We start from the raw sequence: 18,369 nt of genomic DNA, 5'->3' as shown, positions 1-18,369 counted from the left end.
ATATTATCATTTGTTGGTATAAAATGTTATTATTTAAAAACATAATATAAAATCTACAATAAGAAGGTACCATTTTCTGATATCGTTTCTTGAATATCTACTCACTTGGAATGAACCAGTAGCTTAAAACCGAAATGCAATAGCCAGTTGTTGTACAGATGAAAGAGGGCACCCTGGATTGTTAACATTGTTGTTAATAATGCCATTAGCTAATATTAAAAAGATTTCTCATGAAATCTCTTTTACTCCTTTTACAAGTACCACTTCTTTGTATAACTGGAACTGTTTATTACTAAATGGAATTTACTTTTATACTGTATCACATAAACGTGTCTTAATCAACAGCCTTTTATAATGCTAGGACGTTTGATATTTCAAAATGCTAAGAAACATTTCTAAAGGCATCAAATTATGACATGTTGGATCATTACATACGAGTTACAGGATGATTTAAAAGACACACAATTTCAAAATGTTGGTATTCAGTTTTCTGTAACAAATTCATTGACAAATATACTTTCACAATGTAATCTTTTAATTAATACCCAAGTAACTACTTTTGCTTGTTAAAAACTCATTTTCATATTTGCAAAGATTGTAATAAGTTATATAGTAATAGTAAAGTTTTGTTACGCATCAGCAAAATGATAATGGCGGTTTGTTTTTTTTTTCAAGTTTGGTTTCAAGATTGGTCTGGAGCAGACTTGAAAAAATGACTTGAAAATTCAAAAACTCTCGTTTTTCAAGTCTGACTTCAGTTCAAGTTTGCTTCTTGCATTCCGTTCAAGTCAGACTTGAGATTAGAAGTCTGACTTGAAATTTCAAGTCGGGTTCTTGCATTCGGAAGGAATTTTTGCTCTCTCAAGTCTGGTTTGAAGTCAGACTTGAAAACGGTCTATTTTTAGCGGTTTTCAAGTCTGACTTGAGTTGAAGTTCGCTTTGTGCATTCGCTCAAGTCACACTTAAGGTTTGGAGTTCGGTTCTTGCATTCCACCCTTAATGCTAACATACTTCTGTATGAATACGTAGCTTTCTTTTTTTTGCACATTTTTTGGAATTTTAAAACAACTTTAGTAAATTGTTGTTTGGATATAATAAATTATATAATTTAAATTCACAATTAAATTTTCATTCATTATCTAGCATGCCATAATCTACTACAAAAACCTTAACATCCATTGAGTTTTTATATTTGGACAAGAAGAACCTATTATCAACTACTTTTAAAAACATGCCATAAAATTACTATTAATAATCTTAAAGCATTTGATATTGTCTGATTTTCTCAAGCATTTAATTTTGTTACATTTTCTTTTACAGCTAGTTCTTATTACAGAAAAGAATATGTTTATATTTTTTTCTTGAAATGAAGTATTCTATTAGAGAAGTACTGACGATTTCTTGATAGCTAATCAGAGTAAGTAAACAGTTTATGTTACACAATTTTCTGAATCTAATATCTTCATTAATTGGTAAAAATTACTTTTTTACCAATTAATGAAGATATTAGATTCAAAATATTTACTCTTGGTTATTTTCAATGTTGAAATTAATTGATAAAAATTTTAAAAGATCACTCTCAGCTAAACAAACTTAAAAAATCCATTACTAATTTTTGAAAATAATAACAAAACTTGTTAAAAAATTATCCTCTTCTAATATAATTATTAGATTTTTACTTAGATTATAAAATAACTTTCTGAAATTACAATCAAAATATAATTTTTTAGACTTTAACAATACTATTGATGTTATAATATTTGTTAGTAATAAGTATAATTATTTAAGTTAAAAAAGTATAAAGAATTGTATTCTTTACAGGGTGATTTTTAAGTGCCCTCACTAAAATGTCAATTAAAGATTCAACCAAACATACAAGTAACCACTTTTAATAAAAAGCTGAGCAATATTACAAAAGCTACAATCATAACAAAGAACAAACCATAGATAATATAAAAAGAGACACTAACCTCATTTAAGGAAGATTTCTTTAAATCTTGAAGATTTCCAAAGTAAAAGGGCTAAATATCATTTTTGTAATAATTATTATAAAATGACTTAAATTTTTAATAATATTTAAAACAAAACAAATAGTACACTGACTTGAGATAAAGTAAAAATATATTAACAATAAGCAATAGTTTTATTAAACTTTTAAAAATTATATTTTTATTTACTTCATAATTTAAAAAATTAATTGAACCATTTAGTATATTAAACTAAAAGCTACAGTTATATCAATCAGAATTGCTTTTGTTAGATAGATGGGGTGAAAAATATTTTTTATCCTTTAAACAAAGAAATCATGTCATTTTTAATAAAGATAACAACCTTAAATATAATTACAGATATTACTATTTAATAGTTAGGTAGTACTCCTAACGAAGTATTAATAGTTTGTATATTAAATAAAATATAAGTAAGCATTTACTTGAAAATTAAGTTAGACATTTGTTTTTCCTTAAAGATTAATGCCATCAATCTAATGCAAATAAGTCATAATACTTCAGAGCTTAAATAATAATGCAAATAAGTCATAATGCTTTAGAGTTTAAATCTCAAAAAAAAAAAAAAAAAGTTAGTCTATACATCTTTAGCTAATAGCTTCAATACTTATTTTAGCCTGACAGTAACAATAAAATATAAAATTATAAAAATTTACTTGGAAGTCCAACTCATAGGATTTATGGCCTTTGTCTACACCAAGAGAAATCTTTACTTCATGATTATCTATTGAAACAACCTCATTGATTCCATTGTTACAATCTTCTTCTGTCAATGGACATATACAAACACAAACTTTAACTGTGGAATTTTTTGTTGTTTTCATTGTTGATTATTAAGCTTTAAATTCATTTAAAAATTATATAAAAAATATGAATACTAGTGACATTTTAATATCTATGAGTTTGCATACTATACACTGCACACTACAAACACACAGACACACACACACATACACACACACGCACGCACACGCACACACACACACACACACACACACACACACACACACACACACACACACCTTGCAAACAGAATTTCCGTTTTATTTCACTTATATTGTAAAAAGAATTTGGTTAATATATCTTAGTGAAGGAGCCATCTCTTGAGGTTTAAACAAATTGCGCTCATTCCCAACGTTGCGGATTTTCATTACGATAGATCTCTTACATTCTTTACCGGGGCTCTATATCCGCTCATCTTTAAATTAATTTTCCGTCATATTGCAAAATGTTATCCAAAGAGCTCAATAACGGTTCGCTTTTGAATTTTTTTATAACTAAATCAAATAATCGTATAAAATAATGATGATCTCACGCCGTTAAAACATTTTTAATTAACAAATAGTTATAAAACGCACTTATAGACATTTCCTGTTCGGTTTTATATCTTGTATATATTTTATCTTTCAACAGCCCTGGCCCTAGGTTGTTGGAGGCCCCGGACGAAGCAAAAATGTCGGTTCAAATTTTTTTTAATCATTTTTAACTACATTTTTTTGAAATGTTACTCATATTAAAGATGCGCCAAACCTGGTTATTTGCAGAATACCGACCCCGATCGTTCGGTCATTAAACATTTTCCGAGTATAAAAATTTTCGGCAGACGAACAGTTTTATACTCGGAAAAATGTTTAATGACCGAAATTTCAACATTTATTTTTAACGCAATTTTGAATTTTTTTAGGGTAATGTTTTCATCCCTGCTATTAAGATTCCTTAAAATTAAGACTTTCCTGGCGTTGAGCACTAAATTTGATTGGTTAATATTTACTTTGAAGATGCTTGAAAACCTTCATACAATACTTCTTTTTGTTTCAATAGCTTTTGTAGCTGAGTTACATCCATAGCCATACAAGCTTTACAAATATTAAATCTGTTAGTAAAACAAAAACCCATTCTCTAAAGATTGTTGAGTGGTAAACTTGTGCCGTGGAAAACGGGGAAGGGGGGGGGGTGATGGCAGCATGCAAAGTATATATTTTTAATCCGTGAGATTATTATTATACAATCTAACTTTTAAAGCCGAGTTTTATTAAAAAAACTTTTAATAGCAAAAAACTCTTTCATGTCAAGAAAAAAACTAATCATGTCAAGAAAAAAACATCAATTACAAAAAATTGAACAACAAAAATAAGCTAGTATTAAAAAGTACTTTGGAACTTTTACTGCACTTAAGAAACATTTATTTATGGAAACAAAAAGGAAAGTTTATCAGAAAAATGAATTAAAAAAATAAACTTTAAAAAATAAAACAATAACATGATATAAAGAGGTCGAATTCCTACTATTCTCTCTTGAAATCAGATCCTGTGATCAAATTTCTTGATTTATTTATAAATGAAAATTTGAACTGGAATAAACATGTCGCTATGTTAGCAACAAATTATTAAATACCACGACAATTTCAAATAAACATGTTATAAGGTTGATAAACGTTAAGAGAAGCTTTCTGTAAGAATCAGGCAAGGCCCAATAGTGACCCTCTTCAAAATCATTAATTTTTTTATATGTTGTTGATATTCACATTAGAAGCTCAATTCCAAAATTTTTACAGTAAATATTAATTGGTTCTCTAGATATTAGATGTCAAAGTTTGTCTAAATTTTTAGAAATATTGACTAAATGGTGCCGTAAGCATTTTTAAACTTAAAAAAAAGTACAAACTAAATACTTTAAATTAGGAATTGCACTTGATTATTGTTTATTGGCTAGCTTAGACTTAAAAATTATAAATAAGATAAAACAAAGACTTTGGCCTGTCTAAATATCATGCATCAAAAGTACGCAAAAATTTATTTTTAGTCTTTTTGAATCTTCGTTTTCATCTAAAACCGTGGGAATCCCATAACTTTTTTTTTTAATTATAAATCTTCAACCAGTTAATTAACTTAAAGTGTAAAAAAAACTATGGGCAAGTAAAGGCTTAATCGCAAAATCCAACTCAAAAATGAAAGTTTAGTCATTTGGCGCATTTTTCGTGAACACATAATGGCTAAAGCCCTGGGTTTACAAGAAATAATATAAGAGAAATGTGAACATTGTTTTTTTAATGATCAGATAGAAGAATAATAGTTGTGGGGTATGCGCATATTTGATAGTTATTCAAAAAAACATACATGTTGTTTTACAGTTAATTTCTTAACTTATTTTTTAAGCTTATTTTTTCATTAGTTTGTTAGCTTCTTCAAAATCATTTGTTGCTAAGAGGTAATCCCCAGCTTGATTAATTGGAGTCGGGGGACTTATTTTACATAAGATGTTTTCATCAGAATATACAATGCTATCTTTCTGGTTAGGCCATCGATAACAATTTTTTCTAAAAGATACACTTTTCATGCAGTCAACTACAATACCGTCTTCAGTTATCTGAAAATATTAAAACAAATTTTAAAAAATCTATGAATAACATAATGAAACATAATACTTCTATAATAAATAATGATTTAAATTCTAATACTGTTATCAATGCCATTAGCTTTTAACTTTTTAGTTTTTTCGTTTACCTCTGCAATAACTCCTGGATACCATTGATTTTTGTGAACAACTGCCACCCAATCATCTTTCTTCCATATAACAGAAAGTTCAGTTGCAAGTTTATGTATTTCTTCTTGATATTTCTCGGCTTCTTCATCTTCAAATTCATTGTTATCATTTTCTTCAATAGTCGGTGCAGTCAATTTTCCAATTCTTAATAGATTACTCCATCTAGAAAACAAAGATCTTATTTATTGACTTGAAACGAACTCATCCGCGGTAAGAGATTTTCTTATCAGTGTATTAACTTCTTCTGGTGACATCTTCTTTCCTGTATTTTCTCCATTTATAAAGTTTTCATAAAGTAGTTTTTTCTGCTTTATGGAAAAACGAAACGTCTTTCTTGTTGGTAATGCCCAACCTAACTTTTTGAACTTTTGAGAGTATATATTGTTTATTGGGGTAGGTGTGATCTTAACCGATGCGGTTATACAATTTGAATGAACTTGCAAATTTGCTTTCATCTTTTCAGTGTAAATCTTTTTTACTTTATCTAAAGAAGAAAATTCTTCAGATCTTTTGTGCTGCCCTATCAACATATGTCCCTCTAACTCGATAATTGTTTTAAAATATTTCATACAACCTGTCTCCTGGCAAAAATGTAGTGTATTTAAGTCATAATTTCTTTTCTTATTTTTTCCCTGAGTTTTTCGCTGAAAGTTTCCTTCAGTACTTGTGAATGGAACAATCAATTCAATTGATGTTTCAACTGAAAGGTTGTTGTATAGCACTTTAACTCCTTCTCCAATTTCATAGTATCGCCACAAAGTCATGTAGTCTTCTTGGAACTCATAGGAGTGGTAGTTGCTTATATTTGGAATTTTAGGACCAGTTAAAGTAACATTCTCAATTTTTGCAACGCTAACCATTGCGTTTTTGATGCCATATCCGTATTTCACTGCTTTTGCAACATCTTCTGCTGTTACTATGTCATTGCCAGCGTCTACATAACTTCTCAATATTGTTTTAGCGGATGCACTTTCCCTATCGCATTGGTCTTTTCCACAGCAAGGCTCATTAAAGTCGTACCGTAGAAGTTTAAAATTCTTATTTTTGCAGAGCTTGTACATAGATTCGACTGAATGATTAGCATGATTTAGAACTGATTCAGCAATAGAGATAACAGAGGAAACACCTTGATCGCATCGATACACAGTTGTTAGGTAAACGTGTTTTTTGAGAATGTCTTTTTTTTTGTAAAAAAAACATCTATGTCCATGCTGATGCCTTTCTTTCCAAAGTAGTCCTTCTGGCCCTCTCGAAATTTCATGGGCAATACTTTTTGTGAATAGTCTTTCAACCAAAGTGCTGATTGGTCATCTAGTTGTTTATATGCATCATTCTTTGCTTTTTTTTGCTGTGCATCTCTTAGTAAGTGCTTCATATACTCTGTGATGCTGCTTATTAAAACTTTAATGTCATATAATACATCATCACCAACGTTATTTTCATTTCCTATTTGGTTGACTTCATCTAAAACTTCAAATAATTCATTGCATTCATAGCATACAGAATCATTCAAAATGCTACATGATTGCAATTTAATGTTTTCAGGATCAGAAAGGGCAAATCTAGTTGAATGTGTTGCAATTTCATTTTCTAAATCGCTGCAATGAAGCTTATATTTAGTTTTTAAATACCTTTTTGATCTTTCGAGTTTCTCAACAGTTGATTTTTTATTGAACATAGTTGCGAATTGTTCAAGTGTTGCAAATGCGTTCATCCCAGCAGCAGCCGTGTCATTTAAACCCGCGAGACATTTTCTATGAGAAGGTTTAATTGCATTTAGTATTCGCAATAAACTTGATTCGGACAGAGGTTCGTATCCAATTTCTTTTCAGCTTTCGCAATATAAAGCAATGGTATGACTGTTTTTTGCTGTTAAAATGGCACGGGCAACAGTTTCAACATCACCACTGTCATACTTTATTTTGGAAATACCATAAGAAACGTCTTGTAATAATCCACTTGAGAAGAGAAAATCTAAAAAATGCTCACATTTTGGAATTGAAAGTCTACTTCTTGTAAATAAATTTTTTTTGGGGTAGCACAAACCCATTTTGCAAGGACTTCCATTTTATATTTTGGCAAGTTCTATTTTATATTTTGTACATGTAAATGTGTCGCATAAAAATTGCTTTGTGTATTTATTATGATCAATAAATGCCAAAATTACCAGTTGACTTGTTGCGTCACTGTTGTTATACATTTCCACGAGTTTTTCAATTTCATCCGGAATTTCTGTTTCGGTATTTTCATTACCGTCAAGCACTTTCAAAAACTCTTCCGATTGACCAGGTGCAATGATTCTGCAAATTTATTTCTCAAGGCCTCTTCCATACGTTTATATTTCCTTCGCATTTGTTGCTTTGTAGATTCATTGATAAGCTCAAGTTTTCTTTTAAACTGGAATTTAATTGGACTGGTCCCAAGACAATCTGTAATACTTTTTCTGATTTCATTTGAAGTATTGAGTTCTTCTTGATTTTGTAAGAACTCATCTGGTAAAAAATCAATATCATATGCTGCTGATGTAGATTCAAGTTCAGTTTCTATGTTTGTTTCTTTTTTCTTTGTCTCGGAATAGTGTTCCTTTCGATGACGATCACATATTATTGAACCAATTGGAAAGTATGAACTATAACAGGAAGATATTTGAAGTGTCATAGATATTGGTGAGGGTCGCCCTATTGTTGCTTTCTTCCCTGTTTGTAGTTTGTGATCAGGGTGCATACATCACTGTGCACTCCTGAGACCGCCAGGGTAAATTTTGGTTTACTCTAAATTTTTTTGTTTATTTAATATTAATGGATTAAACAAAGTATTTTGAAATAATTTTTAAAATCTAAACTAACTTTTAAACATAGAAATTTTAGATTTAATTAATTAAAATGTCTAAAATAAATTGCGTCATTTTATGATTGCATCATCTATTCTATTTGGTACAAATTGTTGCAATACCGATGAAAATAATTACTACAGTTAAAAGCGATCATATAAAACTTATATTTTTTTGTCAAAATGGCCGACGAAAAATGACTAATTTGTGCATGTTGCTTTATTACCTTTGGAAAAGGATCACATAAACTTATTAAAGTAACTCCCGCATTACAACTTCACATTCAAAATTTGATTTGGAGAGAATATGATGTAGAAAAAGAGTGTTGTCTAAAAAACATTTGTAATTCTTGCAAGACAAATTTATATGCATTGAACAGGGGTGAAACATCAAAATTAAATGATTGGATTGAGAAAATATCTCAAATAAACAGACAAAAACTCAGAAGATCATCTGATATTAGTGAAATATCTGAACAGATCACAACAAATAATCAAGATATCGTTGATAAAATTGTTAAAAAGATATGTCCTTCTTGCTTTTCTACAATAGGTATGATTTCCTTAAACAAATTAAAAATATTGTATAACTTGTATATTTTAGTTAAAAAACTATTTCTTCAGTTATTAAAAAAAAAGTAATTTAAATTTAGCATAGAGTCTATGCTAGTCAATGCATAGTCCATGATAGACTTATTAAATATTAGTGTATTATTTTTATATGTTTTACAAATATAATAATATCAGAGTTTTTTCTACCCTAAATTTCTATTTAGGCAAAGGAATTTCTCACTTTTGCTTTAAAAGTGAAGCTGTAAAAAACCTAATTATGTTGGCTGAAGGTCTTGGAAATATATCCAGTGAACAAGTTGCTTCTGGAATTCTCAAAATAAAAATGAAAAGAGACGATATTAAATCTGGAGACAAGTTTCCTTTAAAAACCTTTGGAAACAATCTTCTTCTTGTTGTTGGCCCACCTGATAATAAATGCACCAGAACATCCGTTAAAAAGTTATCTCTAGAAACTAAAATGGAAATCTCTAATACTCTAAACCTGAGTAAAAGAAAGACTAACCTACTTTGTAAACATATGCGACAAAATTTAGGGAAGAAAATATTAGAACCTAATATATCAATCAGATAGAGGAGCTGCATAATGTATTTTCAGATTTTTATGATGTCAAAACTGAATCATTCATTTCAGGGGATGAAGAGATAAGTCGTAGTTTAGTATTTGTAAAAGATACTTCTGATTTAAATCTTTATATGATTAATGAAAGAAGTTTGAATCCTTATAGCACTATTGCTAGGATTTCCATTGATGGTAGACAGGGTTTTCTTAAATGCATTATAAATGTTTTTGACCCACTATGTAAACATACAACTTCAGAAAGTCTTGATGATTGTGGTGTAAAAAGATCATTGGTTTTGGCTTTAGTTGAAGATGTTTCAGAGCATAATGGTAATCTTAGCAAACTATTGAAACCACTAGCTCTGAGTGATGTAAAATATTCAATAGCATTTGATCTAAAATGTGGTAACTCTTTATTTGGTTTAAGCAGTCACAGCGGCAAGTATGCATTCTCTGGTGTGAAGTACTCTTGAGAGCAGAAAAAAAAGAACCTTAGGTTCAATTGATACCAACTACAACAAGTTCATTGAAGATGGATGTAAAAAGAATCACATAATGGAATTTAAAAACTGTATTTCTCCTAGAGTTGTGTATCTTGATGAACCTAAAGAAACTTTAGTGGAATATCTCATTCCTCCACCAGAGTTACACATTCTAATTGGTATTACTTCTATGTTTGTAAAAATATTAATTACATTGTGGCCTGATTTTGATTCGTGGCTTAAGTCGAACTATATAATCTTTAGAGGTTACCACGGAACTGGTTTGGATGGTAATAATTCACAGAGACTTTTAGATAAATTAGATAATTTAGAAGTTGACCTTTTAAGTGCAGCCTCTATATTACCAAATATGATATTTCTCCAACCTGTAGTTAACTGTCTTAGAAAGTTTTCAATTATTAAAACAAAAGGTTTTAGCATGTTTATTGGAGATTCTATTGCTGAATCAGTTTTAGATTTTAAAAAAGCTTTCGAAAATCTGCAGCTTCATCTTCTGGAAAAGTTTAACTACCAATTAAATATTAGCTGGAAATTTCATATTTTAGTATGTCATCTTGTTCCTTTTCTTCAGCATAGTCAGTTTGGGCTTGGTGTATATGCCGAGCAGGCAGGAGAAAGTGCTCACCACTATCACTATCAAGTATGGAAGCGATACAAGCGTCGTTTGGAACACAATGATTATGCAAAACAGCTTAAGAAAAGTGTGATTGAGTTCGGTATAAACAGTTTCAAGTAGTCCTTTTCTCTCATTTTTTAAAATTTTTAATTATTGTGAACTTTGAAATGATTGAATTATTTTATAAGGAATTTCAATATTTCATGTTAAACTGCTACATTTATTGCCTTGATGTTATATTGTCAATCTAGAATTTATCTTAACTTTATCATAAAAGATCTCATTTTTTCATTTTAAAGTTGTATTTTTTGTAACAAAAGTTGTTTTAGAAGTGTAATACCCCTATAAATTTTGAAAAAAATCCCCGCCCTCTCATATTACCCCCTCCCCCTCCATATGCTATTTTAGGTAAAAACTATTTTTGCAAAAAAAATATGTTTAAAAGTTAGTTTAGATTTTAAAAATTATTTTAAAATACTTAACTAAACCCAATATTGATAATTAAACAAAAAAAATTAGAGTAAACCAAAATTTACCCTGGCGGTCTCAGGAGAGCACAGTGACATTTTTTTTCCTTGTTTCCATCCTATTCCTAATGTGTAGCGATGATATGCACATATTTTCTCTACATTGTTAAATTTTCTGTTTAATCGATTTTCAATCAGAGATTTTTCGTTCCAATCACAAGCTAACTCATAACTCTTTAATACCTTAAAAGCAATTTTATTATTTTGTTACTATCTTTTTTATTATTAAAAATTAATTTATTAAAACCTAAATTTAGCATTTACAAGATATTGTTATAAATCCATTTAAGTAAAAGTTTTTACTAAAATTGAAAAATTACCTTTAGGTTTATAAGATGTGGTTGTATATTTTCAGTTAGTTGGCTTGTTTCAAACATTTCGTCTACATTTGGAGTAGATCGCATGTAAGGTCCACAATTATTCCATTTAAAGCAGCAACATGTTTCGTAAGAAATATTTTTTCCTGACATTTTCAAAAATGTTTTCGAAAAAAGTCAAAAATATAAACTAACTATACACTAGGGTACAGCGAGAATTTTTTTTTCTTCTAAAAGCTTAAGAAAAGGTGTATTCTTATGTAAAATCAAATTTTAAATAGGGTTTCCTTAAAAAAATCTTTGATCGGAAAAAGTTTTGATACCCAAATTTTCACTTTTAGAAATTGCAAAATTTAGTAAAATCTTATTTGTCACATTTGTCCTTTATTATGTTTTACATGTCCTTCTTTTTCATTGCGATGAAATATTAAATGCAAATAATGTTTCTAGACCAATTGCAAGTTTTTTTGATACTTGTTTCAAAGTCATTATCTTGCATGAATCCTACCAGCAATGCAGATTCTGGACATTTCAGGGGAGAGGGTCTTCAATTTTCAATGAGGTCTCAATGATTAACAAATTTGCTTATAACAGTAGTTTTTTTTGTTTCATTAGAAACAAAGGTGGTGCCAGTGATGCGGTTTCCCCAAAAAACAGGAGGTCTATCCCATCTTACTCAAATAATATTTTGATAACTATAACACTATTAAAAAAAACAATAAATAAAACAACATATCTTTCAAATCTATTGACATTGAAAATTTATTAAAATTTCTTTCTTTGTTTTAAAAACAGGTAGCAACTCTCTATGTTGAGCTCTAGCTCTTATATATCCATCTCTTGCATCTGGTCCAACTACTGACATGGATGCTACTGTCACTTGTTTTACAGCACGCTCGGTACTTTGAGTATGAATTTTAACAGAAGGAGTTATTAGAGGTGTCAATCTTAGCAATACCAACTTATCTTTAGTGAGCGAACAAGTAAAAACAGGTTCTTGTACTACACCATTTTCCCATTTGACTAGCTCTTGAAGAGTAGTTGCTTCAAAGTTCAGTTTAGGTATTTTTCTTGGTCTGATTCGCATGTCTCCAAGGATTTTATTACCCCTTTGTTCCAAAATTCGGTCAACTGCAAAGTTGCGGTCTTCTGCATTATTACTAGATAATAAAGAGATTAATAAACTTTCATGGTTCGCATACCAAGCACCTAACTGGATGTAGGGAGTCACAATTTCTCTTACTATAACAGGTTGATTTCTAAGAATTCTCAATTGAGACAGAATGTGATTGGAAGCATCTTCAAGTCTGTCTTTAACTGTAATGTCAAAAAAAAGTTTAAAGTAAAATTGTAAACAAAATAATACAAGTAACTCAAGATTTTTCAAATTCTGATCAGTTAAGTCATGTTTCCTTGTCCACATAAAGACTATTCTCATGCCAGTAGTGAGCCATCTGGCATGACTTAAGGGGCCACATTGAATTTCTCTAAGATTAGGTGGCAATACACCGATCTTAACTGCTTTACATAACTTGTAGGTTTGTTTTTGATCTGTTGACATATTTTTTAGTATTGTTTCTGGAATGTCAACAAAGCTCTCTCCCTCTGGAAGAGCTTTAAATTGAGGATTGTACTCCATTTTATTAACATCAGCAAGACATTTTCCCACAGGACCTACAAAGCCAGTACTACATGATGTTAGTCCATCAATTCCTTCTATTAGGTGACGCAAAAATAACTCATTTGAATGAAGCATGCATATGGCCCAGTGGCATTTGTGACCTAACATCTTTTCAAGATGTGTTATAGCACCACCTTTCCAGCCAGTGTTAATTGAAGTACTATCAGCTCCAAGTACTAAACATGATTCAGTAAGATTATATTGTTGCAGCAAATTATAAACACCTTCAGCAATCTTTTTAGCTGGCTTATCTGAATGAGTATGTGCATTTGGAGTAAAATGACCAAGATATCGACCACCAGGTTCTATAGTCACAGTAATGTGTTGCTCTTTGATAATAATAGGATGTAGTTGTCCATTTGAATCATTTATCATCGCTCTTGTTGAATCTTTTCTTCCAAAGTAAATGCCAATATTATCTGCTTTTGGAAGATTAAAATTGTCATTATTCTTTGCTATTACAATGATTTTTTTTCTTGCTCTCGTCAACTTAGAAGGATCACAAGCGAGGTAAGAGTATTCAGGGGTGAGAAATCCTGCTTTAATTAAATCTTGCAGATAACTTGTAGCAATTGCTGCAGTTGCGGCAGGTGAAATCCCAAACCTATAAAATAAAACTAGTTTATATTTATTTTTATTAATTCAGCATCCAAACTTTTGCTGCTCAACAAAATAATAATCTATATGATTACCTTATACTAGCCATTGCTGTGTTTTTTATTGACATAGTGTTTTTTCTTGACTTCTTTTCTAAAAATCGTGTTACAAGGAATACATAGACACCTAATTTATCCTTTAGAAGCCTTTCAACCAACAATTTAATTTCATTGTCTTGTTTTAAAGTAAAGTTACAATTAACTGGATTATAGTTGTCATTGAGAGAAATATCAGGAGAAATATTTTTTTGATATTCTTCATATAATTCTATATCTTGTTTTTCTGTGACCTAAAACCAAACTTTTACAAATATTATTTTTGTTTTATATGTGTGTGTGTGTGTGTGTGTGTGTGTGTGTGTGTGTGTGTGTGTGTGTGTGTGTGTGTGTGTGTGTGTGTGTGTGTGTGTGTGTGTGTGTGTGTGTGTGTGTGTGTATAATTTGCTATATAAACAAAGAAAATATTTACTATTATGAAATTATATTTACCTCAAAGGATGCTTGATCATCTTGTAGTTTTTTCATTCTTTTCTCATAAGCTTTTTCGTCACTGATTTTTCTCTTATATTTTTTTCTAAGTTTCATTGTCTCAATCTTATCAGCATGTCCCATTTGCATGTCAGACTTTTCACCTGTCTTATTTCTTTGACTGTATAACCACCTGAGCTCCATAGTTGGAATTTTTTTAGAAAAAATACAGGTGCAATTTATATGTGCTTTACTTTTACAATTTTTGGGGGAAGAACACCCAGACATATCATGTTCACACAGAAGAATCTTATGAGGACATGTTATGAGGTCCATTAGCTTATCTAACTTCAATATAAGTTCTTCTTTTACTTTTGCCTTAGTTCTTCCCCATGCAACGTTTTCTACTTTCTTCCAAAGGGTTTTAATTCTGTAATAAAGTGATTTCTCACCAATAATAACTGGCTGTTGAAACTTAACATTTGCTTTTCTCCATTGAGCAAGAACAAATGGAATCAGATCGCTAGCAAGATCTTTGTTAGAATATTTATTATGGTGTAGATTGCATGTCATGCTTTTTTGTTCTTTTAGTAAAATCCCTTTTTGAATAATGCTCTGTTTGTAGGCAGCTCACTAGGAATAAAATCTTTTCCAGGTCCAATAAAATCTGAAATTGCAGTGGTGGATGATCTAGTCTTAACTTTCGACATTTATAAATATCTCGATTAAATAGCTAATAATGAATAAAATAGTAACAAACTTCGATCTTGTATAAAGCTTTTATACAGCGGAGAGCCAAGTAAAAATATCTTTTAAAATTAATTCGGCGCTGCGCTTATTAGGAGAGTTTATTACATAAAAACGGATTTTGTTTTTTTCATTTTAATAATCTGTAGATATGAAAATTTGGGTATCAAGACGTTTTCTGATCAAAAAGTGGTCCATAACAGACCTACCTTGAAATTTAATTTTACATAGGAATACACCTTTTCTTAAGCTTGAATTTTATTTTTTTCAAAAACAAATAAATCTCACTGTACCCCAATATACACGCACAAAATATCGGTTGGGTTTACAAAGTGGTTTATCAAATAAAGTAATCATACTCAAAATCATACTCAGGAAAAATATTCAGAGTAAAAATTATACTCAAAAAACATGATTTGAGCTCCTTCTGTTTCTTACATAAAACATTTATTATTCAAAATAGAAATCATCAATATGAGGTATATGTTATTTTTTAGATACTATTGCAATAACCCATAGGTATTTTTTATAAATAAGATAGGTTAAAGGTCAGTACTCATTTTTGAAAATCAAATTTTACTGTAAACCCAGGGCTTTAGCCATTATGAGGTCACAAAAAAAGCGCTAAATGACTAAACTTTCATTTTTGAGTTGGATTTTGCGACTAAGCCTTTACTTCCCTATATGTTTTTTTATATTTTAATGTACTTAACAAGTTGAAGATTTATAATTAAAAAAAAAGTTATGGGATTCCCGCGGCTTTAGATAAAAACGAAGATTCAAAAAGACTAAAAATAAATTTTTGCGTACTTTTGATGCATGATATTTAGACAAGGAAAAACATTTTATTTACCAGTTTTGTTAATTTTTGGTTTAAAATAGCCAATAAACAATAATCAAGTGAAATTGATATTTGATAGCATATATTTTGTTCTATTTTCAAGTTTAAAAATGCACTTGACTACAATTGGTTAATATTTCTATAAATTTACTCAAACTTTGAAATCCAATATCTAGTGAACCAATGAATATTTTTAAAAAAAATTTTGGAACTGAGCTTCCAGTATGAATAGCAACAACATATTAAAAAATTAGCAATTTTGAAGAGGGTCACTCTAAAAAAGTTGTATTTTTGCCTGATTCTTACAGAAAGTCTCTCTTAAAAAGAAAATCATATGTTTCTTTTAAAAAGCATGAGTATATTTTTATTGTATGAGCTGAACATATGTAATGTCATTTGTCTCAGGTACAAAAGCAAATGCTCAGCAATGTCCTTTTATTTTTCCATGATCCTTGTAAACAAAACTCTTATTGTGAATATGTTTTGCGCACAAACGGCTTCTTTATTGAATCTTCATTCAACATTTTGCGCATAAACGGCTTCTTTGTTAAACCTTCATTCAAAACTAAGTTCAAACAAGCTAAAATCACTGGAATAATTACAAATATTGTTTATTTTGAAATCTTCATTTGAAGCAAAAAGAATATTTAAGAAAATCTTATCACTGAATTCTTCTTAATTTTATCTTTTTGTATAAGTAACTAATAAAATCTTTGTTAACACTGAGTGTGAACTTAATTAGAATGTATCAATAATATTGATGTCAATAGAATTATATGTAGCGGTTCTTTATTATAAAATCCTATGGTCTTCTGCGAGTTTCCGCATTCTTATTTCATCCTTTTTATTATTACTAGAAATTGTTATTATAACAAATCGACAGTGATTGTATACACTAACAGAAATTATTATCAAATTCATAAGATTCTTGTAGAAAACTAAAAAACAAAAAAAATTAAAAAGAGTTTTGATGCTTCTAAACCACTTTCTTATTGATGCTTTATTCTTGTTGACTCTTTAATCTAGCAATTTTCTTTTTTTCTTTTACTTTACTGAATTTCGTGAAATGCACTACAGACCAGTTAACGTACTGTTTGTCGGTATATTTGGTGCTTGGCGTGGCAACGTGCGATTGCGTTACGTACATCATGTGACAGTATGATTTAGAAATGTAACATCTACTTCTTTCACTAAAATATTTTCTGTAAGCAAAATTTTAACATAATGCTTTTGAGTTTGTTTTTTTTTTTAAAAAAAAAAAACAAAAAAAAAAAAACACTTAAAGCGCACATCTGAAAATATGATTCACAGACAGCAAAGTTTAGGAAATTTACTCTAGGCACGTAATGTGCAACTACAAGCAATTTTCTTTTTCTTTAAAGTCATAGGGCAAAAGATTTTTTTTTTACAGTAATTATTTTTTGTAGTATTCACTTTTTTATAAGAAAAAAGCTTTTAAGTATTGGTCTTGACTCGCAAAGCGTGTAAAAATGTCTATAAAACCTTTCTGAACAAAAATTTAACATTTTTTTAATTTAAATATATGCAAATTTTAATAACTGAAACTTTCCTGATAAATTTCCGAGTTGTAATTTTTTCTACACGTTATGGACATCATTTTATGAGATGACGATTAATATTTGAGAAAACAAAAATATATTTATTTTTGATTCCTCATTGGAAAAGTATTGGTAATTCAAATAACAAACGACTAAAGTTATGTAAACAATGAATCTGTTTTTGTGGTTAAAAAAATCTTTTTTTTGCGGCATTTTAATAGCAAAGCTTAATAATGTATTGTGAGCCGGAATACAGATTTTTGTAGAAAGCTTTTTTTTCAAATGCTCATATACGAGCATTAAATTTTAAGACTGAGTTTTGAAAAATTATTATTTCATTTTAAATTACTGAGCATTTTTGTTCTACAATATCGCATATTATAAATATTAGGCGCATCTTGAAACTTCTGATCCTGCGTTGATAATTCAACTCTACTACAAGAACCCTATTTCTTTACCACAGTGCACAGTGGGCCAGAATTCACTTTTACTGGACAAAATTCGTAACTAATTTAATATTAGAGCTATATTCACTAAAATTAGTATGAGTACTAATATGATGTCTGCGCTTTTTATGAAGGTAATATTTTTTTATTTCGTTGCTATGGATACCTTTATTTTGCTTAGCAACAACCTATTTTTGTTATCTGCAGATATTTTATAAGTGCTATATTCACTAAATTTGTCATGAGTACCAATATGAGATCACACTTCTTACAAAAGTGATAATTTTTTAAATTTAGTTGCTATGGATACTTATATTGCTTAGTTTCCGGATACTCTCCTTAGTTACAAAGTGGTAAATTGATATTTGAATATTTTATCGGATTTTTGTCCCACCTATATTGAATAACAATTGAGTATTTAGGTAAATAATGTTTTAGGAATAATAAAAGCAAAAATAGTGCAAGAAAACATTGTCAATTTTAAATTGCACCAAAAAA

General features: G+C 29.5%; 2 protein-coding genes and 3 pseudogenes across 5 annotated transcripts in view; 1 reads left to right on the top strand and 4 right to left on the bottom strand.

Moving 5' to 3' along the window:
- Positions 1-2,958, bottom strand: part of LOC145191224 (uncharacterized) — a 29,556-nt gene extending 26,598 nt beyond the window's left edge. The window contains exons 1-2 of the mRNA XM_090066424.1: positions 2,663-2,958; positions 1,971-2,021 (exon numbers count right to left, since the gene is read on the bottom strand). Coding sequence (XP_089922550.1) covers positions 1,971-2,021; positions 2,663-2,830 — 219 coding nt within the window. The 5' untranslated portion in view covers positions 2,831-2,958. The remainder of the gene's footprint in view (positions 1-1,970; positions 2,022-2,662) is intronic.
- A 2,120-nt stretch (positions 2,959-5,078) lies between these two features.
- LOC149881988 (uncharacterized) lies at positions 5,079-6,749 on the bottom strand (annotated as a pseudogene). Its single transcript, XR_016445058.1, has 2 exons — positions 5,510-6,749; positions 5,079-5,372 (listed from the first exon to the last, which is right to left on the bottom strand). The product of XR_016445058.1 is annotated as an uncharacterized LOC149881988 (transcript).
- On the bottom strand, positions 6,700-7,673 carry LOC149881987 (uncharacterized). The gene has a single exon (XM_090066959.1). It carries the CDS (start codon positions 7,261-7,263, stop codon positions 6,700-6,702), a length of 564 nt encoding a protein of 187 aa, XP_089923085.1. The 5' UTR covers positions 7,264-7,673.
- An 888-nt stretch (positions 7,674-8,561) lies between these two features.
- On the top strand, positions 8,562-10,866 carry LOC145185773 (uncharacterized; annotated as a pseudogene). The gene is made up of 2 exons (XR_016445056.1): positions 8,562-8,931; positions 9,155-10,866. The product of XR_016445056.1 is annotated as an uncharacterized LOC145185773 (transcript).
- Positions 10,867-12,806: 1,940 nt separating this feature from the next.
- LOC149881986 (uncharacterized) lies at positions 12,807-15,227 on the bottom strand (annotated as a pseudogene). Its single transcript, XR_016445057.1, has 3 exons — positions 14,300-15,227; positions 13,847-14,100; positions 12,807-13,758 (listed from the first exon to the last, which is right to left on the bottom strand). The product of XR_016445057.1 is annotated as an uncharacterized LOC149881986 (transcript).
- Positions 15,228-18,369: the final 3,142 nt, after the last annotated feature.

This window comes from Hydra viridissima, unplaced genomic scaffold (genome assembly GCF_058129835.1).
Source record: "Hydra viridissima isolate aposymbiotic clone 2 unplaced genomic scaffold, HvirCarnegie_v1 scaffold_11, whole genome shotgun sequence".
NCBI classification, from domain to species: domain Eukaryota; kingdom Metazoa; phylum Cnidaria; class Hydrozoa; order Anthoathecata; family Hydridae; genus Hydra; species Hydra viridissima.
This window is presented reverse-complemented; position numbering and strand designations above follow the sequence as displayed.

Coding starts and splice junctions, on each gene's coding strand:
- LOC149881987 (XM_090066959.1), bottom strand. CDS start 7,263: ATGAACGCATTTGCAACACTTGAACAATTCGCAACTATGTTCAATAAA.